The following is an 18,370-nucleotide window of genomic DNA, read 5'->3' on the forward strand; positions in this document are numbered from 1 at the left end:
AACCCCCCCAAGTGACTTTATATTTATATTCCGTATAATGTGACCAAGATCCAACCACAATGGTATTTTATAATCCCATTTGAGTCGGTGCTTCTTCCATACTCTCATCAAGGAGCTTCTAAGAATATGGCTGTTAAATACTTTATCCACCTTGTTTTCATAAAATAAGTATGCATGCCAGCCAAATTCAAGATCATAACTTTCTATATTCAATATTCCAGTCTTTGTACTTCCAAACCAGTCACTTGCTTGTATAAACGCTGCAGCTTCATAATACAATCGCAGGTTTGGAAGTTTAAGACCACCCCTTTCACGAACATCTTGCATAATTTTCAGTTTAACTCTTGGCTTTTTCTCATTCCAAACTGTTATGTATGTATCTATTTTGTGCGGGAAATTCAAATGCACAGTGAATTCTGATTGGTTCTGGGTTGCCTCTGGAAAGTATATAAAGAGGGCTGTTGCCTGTGTGTTTTTGCTGAAGTCTCACCCTGAATTAAAGAGCTGTTGTTACTAGCCTGCTTGTGCCTCTCGTTATTCCCGCGCTACAACATTGGCGACGAAGTGGGATAGAGGACACAAGAGGCAATTCAAAAAGAGCTTGGAGTTTCAGGCAGGGTGACTAGTGAACATGGAGACACGGCATGTCTGCCTACGTTCCGCCAAAACCCTTTGACCCGACCCGAGAGAAGTGGGGATCGTATCTGACCAGGTTCGAGTGCTCCCTGGAAGCGAGCGAAATGCAAGGGCTCTCAGCGAACAGAAAAAGGGCTCTGTTCCTAAGCCACTGCGGGCCAGACATATTCGAGATGGCCGAATCCCTTTGCGAGCCAACCCCAGTCCAGACGGTTCCCTGGGACGTCCTTCAGGCCAATCTGAGAGCCCACTACGCTCCAGTTCCGTCTAAATTCGTTCAGCGCTACGAACTCCGGCAACGAGTTCAAAAAGAAGGAGAGCCGGTCAGTGCTTATGTGGCCGCGCTTCGAAAAGCCGCAATGCATTGTGACTACAGAGACTTAGACGACGCGTTGCTTGAACAACTGATTTGCGGGGTTCGAGATACCCAGTTACAAAGGCGTCTTCTAGCCAAGCCAGACCTAACGCTAGCTGGCACACTAGACGAAGCCCGAGCACATGAGGCATCAACGAAAGCTTCGGAAGCGCTGCAGTGACCAAGTTCAAGCAAAGATGGGCCGAAAACAGCCCCCGTCCACAGGGAAGAGGTGTGAGCCAGCACAGAGGAAGAGTCGGACGAGGACGTCTTCCATACAGACAAGAAATTGAGCGAGCAAAGCCGCCGCCACGAGAACTGCCCCAGCTGTGGCGGGGATCATGAGAGACAATCGTGTAAATACAGAGAAGCCATTTGCAGGCGTTGCGACAGGAAAGGCCACCTAGTACGAGTTTGCAGAGCTCAATTTCCGCGTAGTCGAAAACCACGTGACTACCGCGACCAACCAGAACCGGCTCATTCAAAACAGCCAATCAAAGATGACGGCGCGAGAAAACGGCGCGAACCTCAAAAGCGGGAGACCTACAGCACGAGAATCGGCCAAGCCAGCACAACCGACGATGAGAAAGTCTACACGAAAGTAGAAATCGATGGCAAATCGTGCGAAATGGAAATCGACACCGGGTCTATGTTATCGATCATGTCCTGGTCAACACTCAAGGCACTCCTGCCCAAACTTCAGAAGAAACAGCTGTCCCGTCAGAAAATCCTCCTACCAGGGAAACCGAGTTCCCGTTGAAGGCGTGGGCACGTTCCGGGTCACCTACGGCGAGTTCCAGAAAGAGCTGCCCCTGACCGTCGTTAGCAAGCCCCTACCAAGTCTACTGGGCATGAAATGGTTCCGGGCCCTCGGCATGGGCTTCACGGGCGTTCATAGCATCAGCGGATCATCGCTTAAAGAAACCCTGCTCCATGAGTTTCGGGACGTTTTCGAAGAGACTCTAGGCAAGTACGTGGGGACCCCTATATCATTTAATTTAGACCCCAACATAGCACCAATCAGACTGAAAGCAAGACGAGTTCCATTTGCTTTAAAGCCCAAAATTGATGCGGAGCTCGACAAGCTCATTAAGCAAGGGGTGCTAGTTCCCATAGATCACGCTAAGTGGGAAACCCCAATAGTCATGCCAGTCAAATCGGATGGCTCAATTAGAATTTGTGCCGACTATAAATGTTCGATTAACAAGGCGTTGCAGCAGAGCGCCTATCCGGTTCCGATAGTCCACCATCTACTACACTCCCTGGGGCCTGGCAAGCTATTCGCAAAACTAGACTTTGCGCAGGCGTACCAGCAACTGCCAGTAGATGACGCTACGGCAGAATCACAGACAATTGTAACTCACAGAGGTGCCTTTAAATGCACCAGGCTTCAGTTTGGGGTCAGCATCGCCCCAGGACTCTTTCAAAGCACAATGGAGCGCCTTCTACAAGGCCTTCCAGGTGTCGTCCCGTATTTCGACGACATTTTGATTAGTGGCCAAGACGAGACTCAGTTAGGCCAGAGGGTTAGACAAGTCCTAACGAGGTTCAGAGAAGCAGGACTTAAACTCAAGCGAACAAAATGTAAGATAGCGGTTCCATCAGTGGAATTCTTAGGCTACAGAATCGACGGCACGGGCATTCACCCCACAGAAAGCAAAGTCAGGGCCATTCAAAGCGCGCCCACCCCCAAGTCAAAATCCGAGCTGCAGGCCTTCCTGGGCCTTCTCAACTTCTATACAATGTTTTTGAAAGACAAAGCCACCGTTGCGGAGCCTCTGCACAGGCTCCTGGGAAAAAATGTTCCATGGGTTTGGGGCAAGCGAGAAGCGACCGCATTCAGCGCGGTTAAGAGACTTTTGTCTGAGGACAGTTTCCTCATCCAATACAATTCTGAACTACCTCTAGTATTGGTCTGTGACGCTTCCCCCTTTGGCGTAGGCGCGGTTTTAAGCCATAGACTGCCGAATGGGTTAGAGGCGCCCATCGCCTATTACTCTCGCACTCTGTCTAGTGCTGAAAGGAACTATAGCCAGCTAGATAGGGAGGCACTAGCGGCTGTAGCGGGGGTCAAAAAATTTCACGAGTATTTGTTTGGCCGCACCTTTGAACTCATTACAGACCACCAGCCTCTTTTGGGACTTTTGGCTGAAGATAAACCGACCCCGGCGGCTCTTTCCCCCCGGATGACCAGATGGTCCATTTTCTTAGCCGCATATTCATACAGACTGCTCCACCGGCCGGGCAAAACTTTAGAATATGCTGACGCCCTCAGCCGATGCCCCTTGCCCGAATTGTTGGACAACCCGACCCCGGAAGCCCCGGTTTTACTGCTTGACATTGTTTCCCCGGGCCCCATTTCTTCAAACGAGGTGGCAAGGGTTTCTGCCAGAGACTCTGTTTTGCGCACTGTAATGGGCTGGGTAACGAGTGGTTGGCCCACCAAGGTGGACAGTGGTGACTTTCAATTATACTTTAACAAGAAAAATGAACTGTCAATGTTGGGGGGTTGCTTGTTGTGGGGAGACAGGGTGGTCATTCCTTCGCGGTTAAGGCACAGGGTTTTAGAAATGCTGCACGAAGGACACCCTGGTATTGTTCGCATGAAAGGCCTAGCTCGTAGTTATGTTTGGTTGCCACATCTTGACCAAGATGTCACTGAGTGGGTGGGGAAGTGCAGGCCATGCCAGGAGTCCCGCCCAGATCCTCCCATAGCTCCCGTTCATGAATGGGAAAACCCAAAGGGGTCATGGGGGAGGATTCACATCGATTTCGCTGGCCCGTTCCACGGCCAAAACTTTCTTATTATTGTAGATGCATATTCTAAGTGGCTCGAAATTGCCTTGATGCCATCTACCACTTCTGAGGCCGTAATCAAAGTACTCAGAAAACTATTCACAACACACGGTTTGCCGGACACCCTGGTATCCGACAATGGTCCCCAATTCACGGCGACTCAATTCGAGGGCTACCTAGCCGAATTAGGCATAAGACATGCATTATCCACTCCTTTTCATCCGGCTTCTAATGGCCTTGCTGAAAGATTTGTAAGAACGGCCAAAGAAGCTCTTTCCCGGCTCGATGCAAGGGACTGGCAGGCTAGAATAGACGAATTCTTAGCGATACAGCATGCCACCCCGTGCCCTACTTCGGGCCGCAGCCCAGCCGAGCTTTTAATGGGCTGAAAGCTACGATGCGTTCTAGACAGACTGCGTCCTAATTATTCCTCCGATAGCTTCACCGGGGAAGTGGGAGGACTAAGACATTTCGAAGTAGGATCACCAGTGTTTGCTAGAAGCTACACCAATGGGCCCTTATGGGTAGAGGGAACCATCGTAGGAATTACCAGTCCAAAGTCATACACAGTAGATATAGGGCATGGTAAAATCTGGAGGAGACATATAGATCAATTGCGTAAACGTTTACCAAACGAAAACTCATGTCCTAACTATCCAAGTCTTCCTGACACAGCTACCTCAAGCCCGAGTAAGCCGGAATACTTATCTGGCAAACCTGAGTTCCAGCGCCGCCCCAGCGAGCCAACACTTCCAGCCGGAGATAGCCACACCTCCGGAGAAATCCAGGAGGTTCCATTGGCGGAGCCGGGAGACGCGAGAGGTCCCTCCGACCGGCTCGACGCCTCGCCAACAACTGAACTGCACAGGTCAACCAGGATTAAGACACGCCCTGGTCACCTGCATGATTTTGTATGTAAATATGTAAATAGATAGAATAAGTGCCTTCTGGGAGGGGAGGGGTGTTATGTATGTATCTATTTTGTGCAGGAAATTCAAATGCACAGTGAATTCTGATTGGTTCTGGGTTGCCTCTGGAAAGTATATAAAGAGGGCTGTTGCCTGTGTGTTTTTGCTGAAGTCTCACCCTAAATTAAAGAGCTGTTGTTACTAGCCTGCTTGTGCCTCTCGTTATTCCCGCGCTACAACACAAACAAAATTATTCACTCCTTTTTGCCATTCCATCAAGTATTTGTCACTTTTAAGCACCGGAATCATTTGAAACAAAAATAAAAATCTAGGTAGAACATTCATTTTAACTGCTGCTATTCTTCCAAGTAAAGACAGCTCAGTTTTTTCCAAGTTTCCATATCCTTTTGTACTTTTCGCCACAACACCTCATCATTATTTTGAAACAGTTTTATATTTGAATCTGCAACTTGAACTCCTAGATATCTCACCTTTGATACTATTTCAAAGCCTGCCTTCCTTTCCAATTCTTTCTTTTGATCAGCTGTCATATTTTTAACTATCATCTTGGTTTTTTTCTGGTTCAGTCTAAATCCTGATACCATACCATATTCTTCTATAATGTCTTTCATCTGAATTATTGATTGCATCGGCTGTGTTAGGGTAACAACCAGATCATCTGCAAATGCCCTTGTTCTGTAATCCTCTTGCCTTATCACTATTCCCTTCAAGGTACTCGAGTCCCGTTTTGTATTCAGCAAGACTTCTAAGGTTAAAATGAACAACAACGGGGATAACGGACAACCTTGTCTTGTGCCTTTTTCTATACTAAAATTTGTAGTTAAACTTCCATTAATAATAATTTGTGCTGTTTGTTCTTGATAAATTGCTGCAACCGCCTGTACAAACTGATCCCCAAAGTCCATCTTTTTTAAAGTCTTTAATAGAAAGTTCCAATTCACTCGATCAAAGGCCTTCTCCGCATCCAAAAACACCAGCACTGCAGCGATCTGTTTATTCTTCTCAAGATATTCCAATAAGTCTATAATTTGCCTCACATTATCCTTCATATATCTGCCTTCTATAAATCCTGCTTGATCATGATGAATCACCTCTTGAATAACTGGCATTAATCTGTTGGCTAATACTTTCGCATAAATTTTATAATCCGTATTCAGGAGAGATATTGGTCTAAAATTTTCTGGTTTTATAGAGCCTGCCTCCTCTTTCGGTATCAGAGAAACAAAAGCTGCTTTCCATGAAGGGAGTATTTTTCCCCCTTGTTGTATGCTACAAAATAAGTCTTTAAGATGTTCAATCATTTCTGCTTGTAAAGCTCTATAATACACCGCAGTTAAACCATCTGTTCCTGGAGCTTTAGCTGTTTTCAGTTGTTTAATAGCAACAATAATCTCCTCAGTTGTTATTGGTAAACTCATTCTTTCCTTTTGATCATTAGAAATTTTTATAACTCTCTTTTCTTCTAAATATTTATTTATAAGTTCATTCTGTATATCATCTTTAGCATATAGTTTAGAATAATAATCTAAAAAGGCTTCTTTAATTAATCTTTGTTGAAATACTTCCTTTCCTCTATACTCAATACTCCCAATAGTCAGAGTACTCTGCTGTTTCCTCAATGTGTAAGCCAACCATCTGCCCAGCTTATTGGCATTACTAAATGTATTATGTTTTGCAAATTGTAAATTAGTTGCTGCTTGTTCTGCTGTAAGCATATGGAATTGATCTTTCAAAAGTTTTATAACTCCTTGTAATTTTTCATCTGTTGGATTTTTTATAAGCAACTGCTCTTTTTTCTTTATCTCTCCTTCCAGTTCTAATCTTTTTCTTTGTCGATTTGATTTGTGTTTAGAATTCATATAAATCAGTACCCTCCACATATATGCCTTGCTCGCATCCCAAACAATTTCAATAGGGGTACCCTTATTCAAGTTCATTTCAAAAAAATCCTTCATTTGTTTCTTAAGTTCATTTACATTCTTTTCATATCTAAACAAATTTTCATTTACTCTTCAAGATCTTCTCTCATTTTTTCCCATTTCTATTTCTATCCATACCGGGCTGTGGTCAGATAAAGTTCTCGGAAATATCTTTGTTTTCTTTGTTTTTGAGAGTAAATCAACTGTAAGTAAAATAAAATCAATCCTGGAAAAGGATCTGTCTGAAAAAAAAGTAAAGTCCAGTTCTTTTGGGTTATGCACTCTCCAAATATCTTTCAATTCCAAATCTTCTTTCAAATAAAAAAAAAACTGTGGTAGTTTGACACGTGATTTTGCCAAGCTTTTCTTATCTATTTTAGGATCTATTACTCCATTCCAATCTCCCATAAGTAAAATAGATCTATAATCCCATTGTAGTATTTTAGAATGCAATAACTTGTAAAAATTTTCTTGTTGCTGATTAGGAGCATAAATTCCAATCACCAAGATCGGACCATTATCTGTAAAAAGTTCTATTGCTATGTATCTTCCACAATCATCTGCTTCTATAATTTTTGTTAGCAATCTTTTATTTGTATAAATCACTACCCCATTCTTTTTCTCCGAATTTGAAGCTATAAACTGTGTTCCTAATCTAGAATTTATCAGATATTTTTGAACTTGTATTCTAATATGAGTTTCCTGTAAGCAAATAACATCATTATTCGATTGTCTCAAGTAATGAAATATCTTCCTCCTTTTCTGTGGTGAATTCAATCCGTTCACATTCCAAGATAAAAACTTAATTGTCATCTGCAGGCTCTTGAAGCGATAAGAGCATTTGCTGAAGTTTCTGTTCCACACTATTGGTCTTCGGCTTAGCTCCTCCCATAGCTTCGGATTTTTGTGCTTTACCATTAACTCCCTGTTCGTCTTGTGATATCTTAGGGCTCTGATGTTGTTGTTTCTCTAAGAATTGTTTATAAGCTGCTCGAGTAATATGCTGATCTTTAGCACTATGCAACATCCAATCAAGATCCGCTGCTACTTCTCTTGTGTTTTTAGGTGGTTCAACTAAAGACTCTAAGGGAGGATCCAGCAAAGGTAGGCCCCCTACCGCTCCTTGAGTCTCTACTGCTTCCCTCTCCATCTGTTTCCTCTGCTCTTCAAGCTCTTGTTCAAATTGCTTATCCTTCTCACCCTCCATTATGGCTATAACCGAGGAAGTACGTGGAGATGCTGTACCAGGTTTAAAAACACTGAAAAAAATTCTTCCGCTTTTTGAGGAGTATTTAATCGATATCTCTCTCCTTGATACCTCAATATTATGCTAACTATGCTAATATTATTCAGATGGAATTTGCTGTTTTTTTAGTTCAGTCACCAAAAATCCAAAATCTTTTCTATCTTTCAACATCAACAGGTGGCAGTTCTTTGTAGATCCCAATCTCTCTTCCATCCACTTGAATAGTAGAAACAAAAGATTTTTGCAAAATATCGTTTCTTATTCTTCTATCTGTAAAGTAGATCACCACATCTCTAGGCAGTTGCCTTTGCCTTGCCACCCAGGAGTTCACTCTATAGACCTTATCAATTTTACAAAAAACTTCCTCAGGGTCAACCTTTAACATTACAGCCAGAGCATCAGCGCAAACCCTTCTCAGGTCTTCTCTATTGTTCTCTTTTATACCTCTGAGCCTCACAGCAAACTCCATAAATCTGAATTGCATCATTGTCACTTCATTTTCAAGACTTTGTGTTTTATTATCAACATTAGAAATTTTTTGGTCAGCTTCTTTCATTTTAGATTCTACTTCTGAGCTAAGATGTTCCACTTTCTTATCAATTTGGAGCACTACTTCTGAGAAACCAGTCACAGCTGTCAATATTTCCCGTTTCATCTTGTCATACTTTTCTTGAACCATCTCTTTAAATTCCTGCTGTGATTTTTCAAATTTCTGATCTAAAGCCCCAGCAATAAATTCCTTCAAATCATTAAATCCAGATTCTTGTGTTTGGGTCTGTATCTGTGAACTCAAAGGCTGCTCTTTTGGTTTATGAGTGGGGGACCCCCCCCCACCAACTTTAGCTGGCTTTGTTTGTTTTGAAGCCATTCTTCACAGCCTGACTCTTTCTAAAAAAGATATCCTCTCTCCCTTTCCACCACAAAAACCTTTCAGGAATTTCCCCAGCTTTAGTCAAGTCCCAAGGGAGAGGGAACAAGTCAAATCAGTTTTAAAAGAACTTTTCCTCTTTCTTCTGGCCAGCACTGTTACTTTTTGTTACTTTGTAGCATAAACAAGCTCAAACAATTGCACTTTCACTTTCAGCATTCCTTATTGCTAAAGCCGGGCGCCATTTTAAACAAACTTTCACTTTTTCTCAGTTACTAACTTCATTCACAGGGCTAAGAAAAATACTTGCGATTTGATTTTCAAGTCCAGATTCCACCCTGCTTATTTTTAACAATTTTCTTAGCTTTCTCTCGTTTCGTTGGTCGCGTCGCCTAGCTCTGCAATTATGCAGAGTCGCCCTTAGAGCCCGGAGCCTCAGCGCGCTATACAGGGAGCCTCACCCTGCTTCCTCCCCAGACGCTAAAAAAAATGATCTGGGGACTTCAAAGGGGGCGATGGGATGTCGTTGCTGGCTACAGGTGGTCCGCCAAATATCCTGGGCCTAAACCACGTAGGGCTTTATAGGTCATCGCCAGCACCTTGAATCTCACCCGGAGGGTAATCGGTAACCAATGCAAGTCGCGCAGGAGGGGTGTAACATGGGAGTATCGGGATTCTCCCATCACAACCCGCCCGGCTGCATTTTGCACCAGCTGAAGCCTCCGAGTGGCCCTCAAGGGCAGCCCCATGTAGAGAGTGTTACAGTAGTCAATATGTGAGGTGACTAGCGCATGAGTAACTGTGCGTAGGGCATCTCGGTCCAAGTAGGGACGCAACTGGTGCAACAGACGAATCTGGGCATATGGCCCCCTGGTCATGGTCATTATATGATCTTCTAGACTCAACCGTGAGTCCAGGAGGACACCCAAAATACATCTCAAATATGAAGAGAAATAAATGGGGTAAGATTGAGAATGAAAAGTAATAGAGTTAAAATTAAAGGAAAAAAGCTGAAGGGGAGATATAAGAACAGGAAAAATAAGAAGGTAAAGAAATGGGAGAAAGGGAGGAAAACATCAAGAAAGAGAACTCTGGAGAGACTAAGAAAATGGTTAAGAGTCAGTCAAAAAGTTAATTTGTTAATAAAGAGAAGGATGCTAATTGTAGAAATTATGTGTGAAAATGCTGTTAAATGAAAAATAGAACAATGTTACCCAAGCTACAACTTAATCCTTTTTACTTTCACTGCCATAGACCATTAAAGGTATTTCAATTGTTACAGTTTATACTTATTCATATTTCTAAAAAAAAGAAAAAAAGAAAATCTTATCATTGTCTAGATTTCCAAAATAAAAAGACAAATATTCCAATTATTATTCATTTCATTTTTACAATCATGATTTCCCATTTATTTCTTACTACTATTCATATTTCAATTCTAAATATGTATAACATCTTTCTTTCATTTCCTTTTCTTTTTCTCCCTTCCCATTTTTATTTTTGCCTTTTTCTTTCTCCTTTTTTTCTTTTGTGTTTTAAAATTTTGAACTCTCCTCTCTTGCTCTAAATTTCCCATTGTTTGCACCTACCTTTTTTAGTGAAGAAAAAGAAGAAAAAGAAATCTCCCTCTGCCTCTGCCTCATTTTTCCTTGCAGCAAACAGCAAACAGGCTGCTTTACTTTCAGTTTCGTTTTCAGCATAGCTTGATTAGCACAAGGGGAAAAAATCTGCTCCAACACTCTTTGCAGCAAGCAGCAGAGCCCTGCGCAAAACAGCTGAGAGTCAGGAGGCCAATCTAATCAACTTGTGCTAATTAGCCTGTGCTGAAGCTGAAAGGAGCTGTTTTTTCTTGCTGTTTGCTTGCAAGGAGGTAACTGCTGCCAGGCACAGGCAAAAGGGGGGGGCACCCTCCGCCACCCTCCTTGCCACTTAGCGCCCCCCTGCCACCCCTTTTTGCCTCTAGCGCTCCCCAGCCACCCCCCATGCCTCTTACTGCCCCCCTAAGTCATCCCACTGCCCCCCACTTTGGTACCGCCCACTTTGGGAACCACTGCTTTAGGTCATCACTCATCACTTTGAAAAATCCATGTGCATTTTCTTGTGTGCAATAAGGGTGGAATGCTTCCTGAAGCACCCTCCACTCTTGGGGCACTTAAATGGTTTCTCCCGTGTGTATAAGCACATGATTTAAAAGGCTAGTCTTAGTACTGAAATCTTTCCCACAATCTGGGCACTTGTATGATTTCTCTCCTGTGTGAGTCCTCTGGTGTCTCACCAGCTTATAATTCTGACTGAACCTTTTCCCACAATCAGGACATTCAAATTGTTTCTCTCCTGTGTGAGTTTCCTGGTGTGTCACCAGGCTGGAATTGCGACTGAAACTTTTCCCACAATCAGGACATTCAAATGGTTTCTCTCCTGTGTGAGTCCTCTGGTGTGCCACCAGATTGGAATTCTGACTGAACCGTTTCCCACAATCAGGACATTCAAATGGATTCTCTCCTGTCTGAGTCTTCTGGTGTTTCACCAGGGTGGAATTGTTACTGAACCTTTTCCCACAATCAGGACATTCAAATGGTTTCTCTCCTGTGTGAGTCTTCTGGTGTGTCACCAGGCTGGAATTCTGACTGAAACTTTTCCCACAATCAGGACATTCAAATGGTTTCTCTCCTGTGTGAGTCCTCTGGTGTGTCACCAGGTTGGAATTGTGACTGAAACTTTTTCCACAATCAGGACATTCAAATGGTTTCTCTCCTGTGTGAGTCTCCTGGTGTGTCACCAGGCTGCAATTCTGACTGAACCTTTTCCCACAATCAGGACATTGAAAGAGTTTCTCTCCTGTGTGAGTCCTTTGTTGTCTCATGAGATGGTAATTTCCAATGATACTTTCACACAATTTGGACATTCTTATGTGATGGGTGTCCTGTGATGTATCATCGTGTTGCCATGCTCTCTAAAGTGTTCACATATGGAGCACTCGTATGGCTTCTCTCCTGTGTGTCGTTCCATGAACCACAAGGAAGCTGACCAAGCTTTTCCACAACTGATATTCTTGAGGTCAAAAATATGTGTGATCTATTGTTTAGTGCTGTTTTGATTACCACTAAATCAAAATCTATTGTTTAGTAGTGTTTTGATTGGTGTTTGCTTCTTCCCAGAGCAAGGCCTGTATCATTGTCTGTCCTATGTGTCCTGCCCAATAAGACCTTTTCCTTCCCCCTAACTTCCAGATATTTCCATCTTTTTCTGAGTGAAAAATAATCTTCCTTGATTTTTCATTAAATGTATCCTTGAGTTTCGTATCCTCTACTTTTTCCAGCTCAAAATCTCATGTTAATTTTCTCTCTTTTGTCTATTAGCTGCTGGAGAAGGAGAATTGTGTGCTTTTCTGAAGGAACTGGAATATATTTTGATTTCTGGCTCAATTTTATTTCCTTTTCAAGGTTGCTTGTTATTCTCAGTTGTCCAGAGTGCTCTTATTGCCATCCTCTTTGTCTGTAAGTTTTAAAGAAAAGTGTAACTTTAATTGTGTATAAAATGGTTGCAGAAGATGTGAAAAAAAGTATACATTACAACAAAAAAGCAAACATGCCACAATGCTACAATAATCTCTTACATTAATTATGATTCATTTGACACATGGAAGAGTACCAAGATATCTATTCAACCATGAAATTGTGTTGTTGACTTGGGTCAATCATAGATTCTTGGCACCGCAAAGTGTTATCCTCAAAGATATCTGGATGTACTGAGGATAGATTATATTTATTTATTTATTTATTTATTTATTTATTTATTTATTTATTTATTTATTTATTTATTTATTTATTTATTTATTTATTTATTTATTTATTTATTTATTTATTGGTTTGATTTATAAGCCGCCCTTCTCCGGAGACTCAGGGCGGCTTACAATGCGTCAAGCAATGGCCTTCACACTTTTGTATATAGCTGCTTAGTAGGGCTTTCGCCCCCCCCCCCAAGCGTTGTTCTTTTTTATACAAAGTCAGCTTATTGCCCCCACAATCCGGGTCCTCATTTTACCTACCTCGAAAGGATGGAAGGCTGAGTCAACCTTGAGCCTGGTGAGATTTGAACTTGCAGTAATTGCAGGCAGCTGGTGTTACTTAATAGTGCTTTAGTCTGCTGCGCCACCAAGGCTCTTGTATAAGATTTTCATCCATGGAATCCTTCCCAAGCTGTCTCTTGGTTTGTTAAAATCAGCTGCTTTAAAGTCTAAGACATTAGACTTATTTTGTGGGTGTGGCTTGGAGGCCGTGTGACTGGGTGGGCGTTGCTAGCTGGTCATGTGACTGGGTGGCCATGGCTATGTGTATAGGGACTACTCAGAGGGCTGAAAAAAGTTATTTCTGACAGGTCCTCGCACTTTTGACTGGTCCTCACACTTATGACCATCCTCACATTTATGCCCATGCAGCATTCTTAACAACCATGTCACTCATTTCACAACTGCTTCTCTACACCATGGTGATAAGATAGGGCAAAAAATGTAAAATGTGAGGACAGTCGTAAGTTTGAGGACTGGTCAAAAGTGCGAGGACCAGTCAAAAGTAACTTTTTCAGCCCTCTGAGTAGTCCACATGCACAAAAGGACTACCCAGAGTGTAGAGTGACCACACACACAAAGGTTGAGGATATATGTGGTAACTTTATTGTCTTACATAGTGACATTATATAGTTTGTTACTACAAGTTACAGCAGTACTTGGCAGCATCTCATTGGCTCACAGAATCTTTTAGGTAACTAGAACCATTACTTATAATGTAATGTAGGGTTAACACATATCCCACTTCCTATCCTCTTGTTCCTCTTGTTTATAGAGTTAGGGTCTAATGCCATTTCCTGGCGCCTACATGTGAGTAACCTTCCTTATCTGAGGTTTGCCATCCAAGATAAGGAAACATTCCTACACATAGCAGACTACAGGCTCCTATATGTCCTCTCTTTTTATTTAATTTTGAGGGAACAAAGATTTCTGTATGTATCGCAATTGATGAGGAGGCAGAGAGAGAGGAGCAGGACGAAACATAGTAATTAATGAGGGAATACACTGAATGAAACAACAGCAAGCAACTAACATGACAATAATAATTACAGCATAAAAAAACAACTGCTTAAGCCAGGACCAATCACGAAGCCAATTGGTCAACCAGTCAAAAGGAGAGGAAATAGCATGAACATTATTCTGAAAATATGATTGGAGTTTAGCAAGTTCATCTTCAATGGTTTTGTTCAAAGAGTGAAAATGAACAGCACATCTACAACGGCCAACAAGTTTACAAAAACCTCCTTGTCGTGCTAATAAATAGTCAATAGCAAAACGTTGCTGGAGCACATCCTGATTCAGGTCCTCAATTTCATGTTGGAGATCACAAACAATAGCAGCAGTGGCATTAATTGATTTCTCCAGGCGACATGTTAAGCCCAGGATAGAATGTGTATTTTCTTGAGCTATTATTCCAGGGTAAGCCCCTAAAGTGAGCACCCCAGTAATAGCTCCAGCCACAGCACGGCCATAGGTATTTAGAGAGGACAGTTGTGTATCAATGATGACTTCATCAGTACATGTAGGACCTAATGGAGCACGGCGCCGTCGTGAAGAAGAAGAGAGAGCACCAATCTGCACAGGTAGGGAAAAGTACCCAATAGCAGCACACTGATAGTTTTGAGGGTGTACGTTGGTTGCATATTTGTCAAAAAAGAACCACATGTTAGGGAAGCGTTAAAAATAGGAAAATTATCAGGATACATTTCAGGCACAATATTAGGCCCATGCAAAGAAGAATTAAAGGTTCCCCAGAGCCAATAATAGTCAGTAAAATAACTATAATTCCCTACTTTCGATAAAATGTGGACTTGGTCCTGTGAATATGTTTGAGACCCCCCATTTTTCTGTCTTCTCCTCTGTCCTCTTTAAGGACCCTCAGGATATGGTCATGTCTATCTGCTATGATCAAAATGTACTCAGCAGCAGGGCTTCTTGGTCTGCGAGACTCCCCCCTCTCGCAGGCTTGGCCCTCCACTCTATCGAGGGCCTACCTCGATGACGGGCTTTGGAACCCCGAGAGGTGGCATGTCGCAAAGAGGGGGTTGCGGGGTTTTTTAAAATTGTCTTTGTCTAATTTTTTAAGGGGTTTGGGGAGGGGGGTGGGGGGTGGGATTGGAACTAGGGTTGTGGGTTTGGGGGATAACCCACCAAGGGGAGGGTCGGGCCCGGCCATGACACGCGGCAGGGTGGGTGAGGGATCCAGGGCAATGGGGGGGGTCGAGCTTGTCCAGACTGTGTCTTTACTATCAGTACTGTGAGTGGGAGGGGTAGATATGGCGGGAGCAGGGGGCCATATCATGTTAAGGGAGCACGCACCCGCTGTCTCCAAGTGGTAGGGTGCTCCGGCCCCCAAGGCTCCACCCGTTCTCCAGGTTGCACAGACCCTCACGGCCTGGGCCTTCGTCTGATGCTGTGCAATGCCAGGTCCATAGTAAATAAAGCCCCCCTCATCTGTGACCTTGTTCAGGAGGGGGGAGGGGACCTGGCGGGTATTACGGAGACTTGGTTGGGCCCAGAGGGAGGAGTCCCTCTGATAGAAATGTGCCCACCAGACTTCCATGCATTTCATCAGCCGAGGTCACAGGGGAGGGGCGGGGGAGTAGCGGTTATTATTAGAGAAGGCCTTAGGCCGAGGGAGACCACTGTTCCTCAGACGGCCGATTGTGAGTCCCTCCTTGTGAAGTGGGGCCATGGGGTTCAGATGGGCTTGCTGATCATGTACCTGGCTCCCTGCCACGTGGCAGCAGCCCTGCCCGAGCTGCTCGACGTTATAGCCGCGGTGGCGGTTGACACCCCCAGGCTTATGATCATGGGGGATTTTAACCTGCCATCGGTCGGCGAGACGTTTGAGGTGGCTCGGGAGTTCATGGCTTCCATGACGGCCATGGACCTGACCCAGCTAATTCATGACCCTATGCACATAGGGGGAAACACACTGGACCTGGTTTTTGTCTCTGGACAGTGGCTGAGTGATCTTGAGATAGGGGATATAGTCATCGAGCCCTTGTCATGGTCGGATCACTCTCTCCTTCACCTTGATCTTCGAACCGCGGTACCCTGCCGCAGGGAGGCGGAACCGATAAGATGGTACTGCCCCAGGCGCCTGATGGAACCTGATAGGTTCCAGACGGAGCTTGGGCCAATTCCTGAGGTTCTGGCTCACGCCTCGGCTGGAGACCTAGTGGCCGCCTGGGATAGGGCAGCCACTGGAGCTCTGGATCGAGTCGTGCCTTTGCGGCCTCTGACCCGGCGCCGATCTCGCCTGGATCCTTGGTTCACCGAGGAGCTGAGGGAGATGAAGCACTGGAAAAGATGCCTAGAGAGTAGTTGGAGGGCTAGTCTTTCTGAATCGGACTGGACACTGGTAAGATTTCATATTCGGAATTACCTAGTGGCGATAAAAGCAGCAAAATGTGCTCATTTTGCTGCTCTTATTGCATCATCAGATAATTGCCCGGCCGCCCTGTTTAGGGTGACCCGCTCCCTGCTCCACCAGGAAGCGTGGGAGGACCCCTTGGAGGGAAGAGCCGAGGATTTTGTTCAGTATCTGCATGACAAAATCACTCAGATTCAGGAAGGTCTGGACTCTGACTGGGTAGATCCAGCGGGGGTGACGGAGGCAGGTCTTGAGACTGTTATCTGGGATGAGTTTGATCCTGTGACCCCAGATGACGTGGACAGGATTCTGGGTAGATTGAACGCGACCACATGTTTGTTGGACCCGTGTCCCTCCTGGTTAGTGCTAGCTTCCCGGGAGGTGACTCCAGGGGATTATAAATGCTTCACTGGGTGAGGGTATCTTCCCCGCCGCCCTTAAGGAGGCGGTGGTGAGGCCCCTCCTCAAGAAGCCTTCCCTGGACCCGGCAATATTGGCTAATTATCGTCCAGTCTCCAACCTTCGTTTTGTAGCGAAGGTTGTTGAGAGTGTGGTTGCGGGACAGCTTCCCCGGTACCTGGATGAAGCGTCGTATCTGGATCCATTCCAGTCGGGTTTCAGGCCTGGGTACAGCACAGAAACGGCATTGGTCGTGTTGGTTGATGATCTCTGGAGGGCTCGGGACAGGGGTTGCTCCTCTGTCCTGGTCCTGTTAGATCTCTCAGCGGCTTTTGATACCATCGACCATGGTATCATGCTGCACCGGTTGGAAGAGTTGGTGGTGGGAGGCACCGTACTAAGGTGGTTCTCCTCCTTTCTCTCTGACTGGTCGCAGTCTGTGTTGACAGGGGGGCAGAGGTCGACCCCGAGGCCCCTTATATGTGGGGTGCCGCAGGGATCGGTCCTCTCGCCCCTTTTGTTCAACATTTATGTAAAGCCGCTTCTGTGGTTTCGGGGTGAAGTACCATCAGTACGCTTACGACACCCAGCTGTACATCTCCATCCCGGACCACCCCAACGATGCCATTGAAGTGATGTCCCAGTGCCTGGAGGCCATACAGATCTGGAGGGGGAGGAACAGGCTCAGGCTCAACCCATCCAAGATCGAGTGGCTGTGGTTTCCGACGTCCCAATATAGTCAGCTGGTGCCATCGCTGACTATTGGGGGCGAATCATTGGCCCCTACGGATAGGGCTCGCAACTTGGGCGTCCTCCTGGATTCACGGCTGTCTTTAGAAGAGCATTTGACGGCCGTGACCAGGATGATTTTTCATCAGGTTCGCCTGATCCGCCAGTTGCGTCCCTTTCTAGATCGGGACTCCCTACGCACAGTCACTCACGCCCTCGTAACCTCTCGGCTGGACTACTGCAACGCTCTATACATGGGGCTCCCCTTGAGGTGCACTCGGAGGCTCCAACTGGTGCAGAGTGCGGCCGCGTGGGTGGTTATGGGAGCGATGTGGAGTTCCCATGTAATACCTCTCCTGCGCGAGCTGCACTGGCTCCCGGTGGTCTTCCGGGTGCGCTTCAAGGTTCTGGTTATCACCTTTAAAGCGCTCCATGGCTTAGGACCTGGTTATTTATGGGACTGCCTGCTACCACCAATAGCCTCCCACCGGCCAGTACGCTCCCATAGAGAGGGGCTCCTCCAGGTGCCGTCGGCCAAACAATATCGGCTGTCGGCCCCTAGGGGGAGAGCATTCTCTGTAGGGGCACCTACGATCTGGAACGAGCTCCCCCCAGAGATACGGAGGATCCCAGATCTGTGCACATTCCACTGCGCGCTTAAGACTCTTCTATTTCATCAAGTCGGCCTGGCCTAAATCTTCCCCCTTTTAAATGTGGAAATTTTAAATTTGTTTTATTTATTTTTTTTAGAAACTTTATTGAGGTTTTTTACAAACAAAACAGAAATTAAAAAAAAGAGGAACAAAACATTCAGACAAAGACATAAAACATATAAGTATAATAACATTTTCAATTACTATCAGATGTACAGTGTTTTAACTATTTACATAAATAATACTTGGTGATATCTCAGCTCACTTTTAATCAATATTTAGCACACCTTTAGGTCTTTCTTTCATTTTATCATGCAACCACTTATACCACCTTTCCCACACCAAATAATAAACTATCTTCTCATCATTTAATTCATAGGTTAATTTAGTCATCT

The 18,370-nt window shown here is 44.7% G+C and overlaps 1 protein-coding gene, 1 long non-coding RNA gene and 1 pseudogene across 2 annotated transcripts; 1 reads left to right on the forward strand and 2 right to left on the reverse strand.

The window, feature by feature from the left end:
- Nucleotides 1–644: 644 nt before the first annotated feature.
- LOC148115770 (uncharacterized) lies at nucleotides 645–7,591 on the forward strand (annotated as a pseudogene).
- Nucleotides 7,592–10,763: 3,172 nt separating this feature from the next.
- On the reverse strand, nucleotides 10,764–11,782 carry LOC132710041 (uncharacterized). The gene has a single exon (XM_087884458.1). The coding sequence runs from the start codon at nucleotides 11,652–11,654 to the stop codon at nucleotides 10,902–10,904; it is 753 nt and encodes a 250-aa protein (XP_087740584.1). The 5' UTR covers nucleotides 11,655–11,782; the 3' UTR covers nucleotides 10,764–10,901.
- A 208-nt stretch (nucleotides 11,783–11,990) lies between these two features.
- Nucleotides 11,991–12,906, reverse strand: LOC117657515 (uncharacterized). The gene is made up of 2 exons (XR_004589132.3): nucleotides 12,798–12,906; nucleotides 11,991–12,244 (listed from the first exon to the last, which is right to left on the reverse strand). It is a non-coding gene; the product is annotated as an uncharacterized LOC117657515 (long non-coding RNA).
- Nucleotides 12,907–18,370: the final 5,464 nt, after the last annotated feature.

Source organism: Pantherophis guttatus, chromosome 2 (genome assembly GCF_059756535.1).
Source record: "Pantherophis guttatus breed Tessera chromosome 2, ASM5975653v1, whole genome shotgun sequence".
NCBI classification, from domain to species: Eukaryota; Metazoa; Chordata; class Lepidosauria; order Squamata; family Colubridae; genus Pantherophis; species Pantherophis guttatus.

What these genes read in the sequence shown, in the direction of transcription:
- LOC132710041 (XM_087884458.1), bottom strand. Translation starts at nt 11,654, where the DNA reads ATGTCCAAATTGTGTGAAAGTATCATTGGAAATTACCATCTCATGAGA.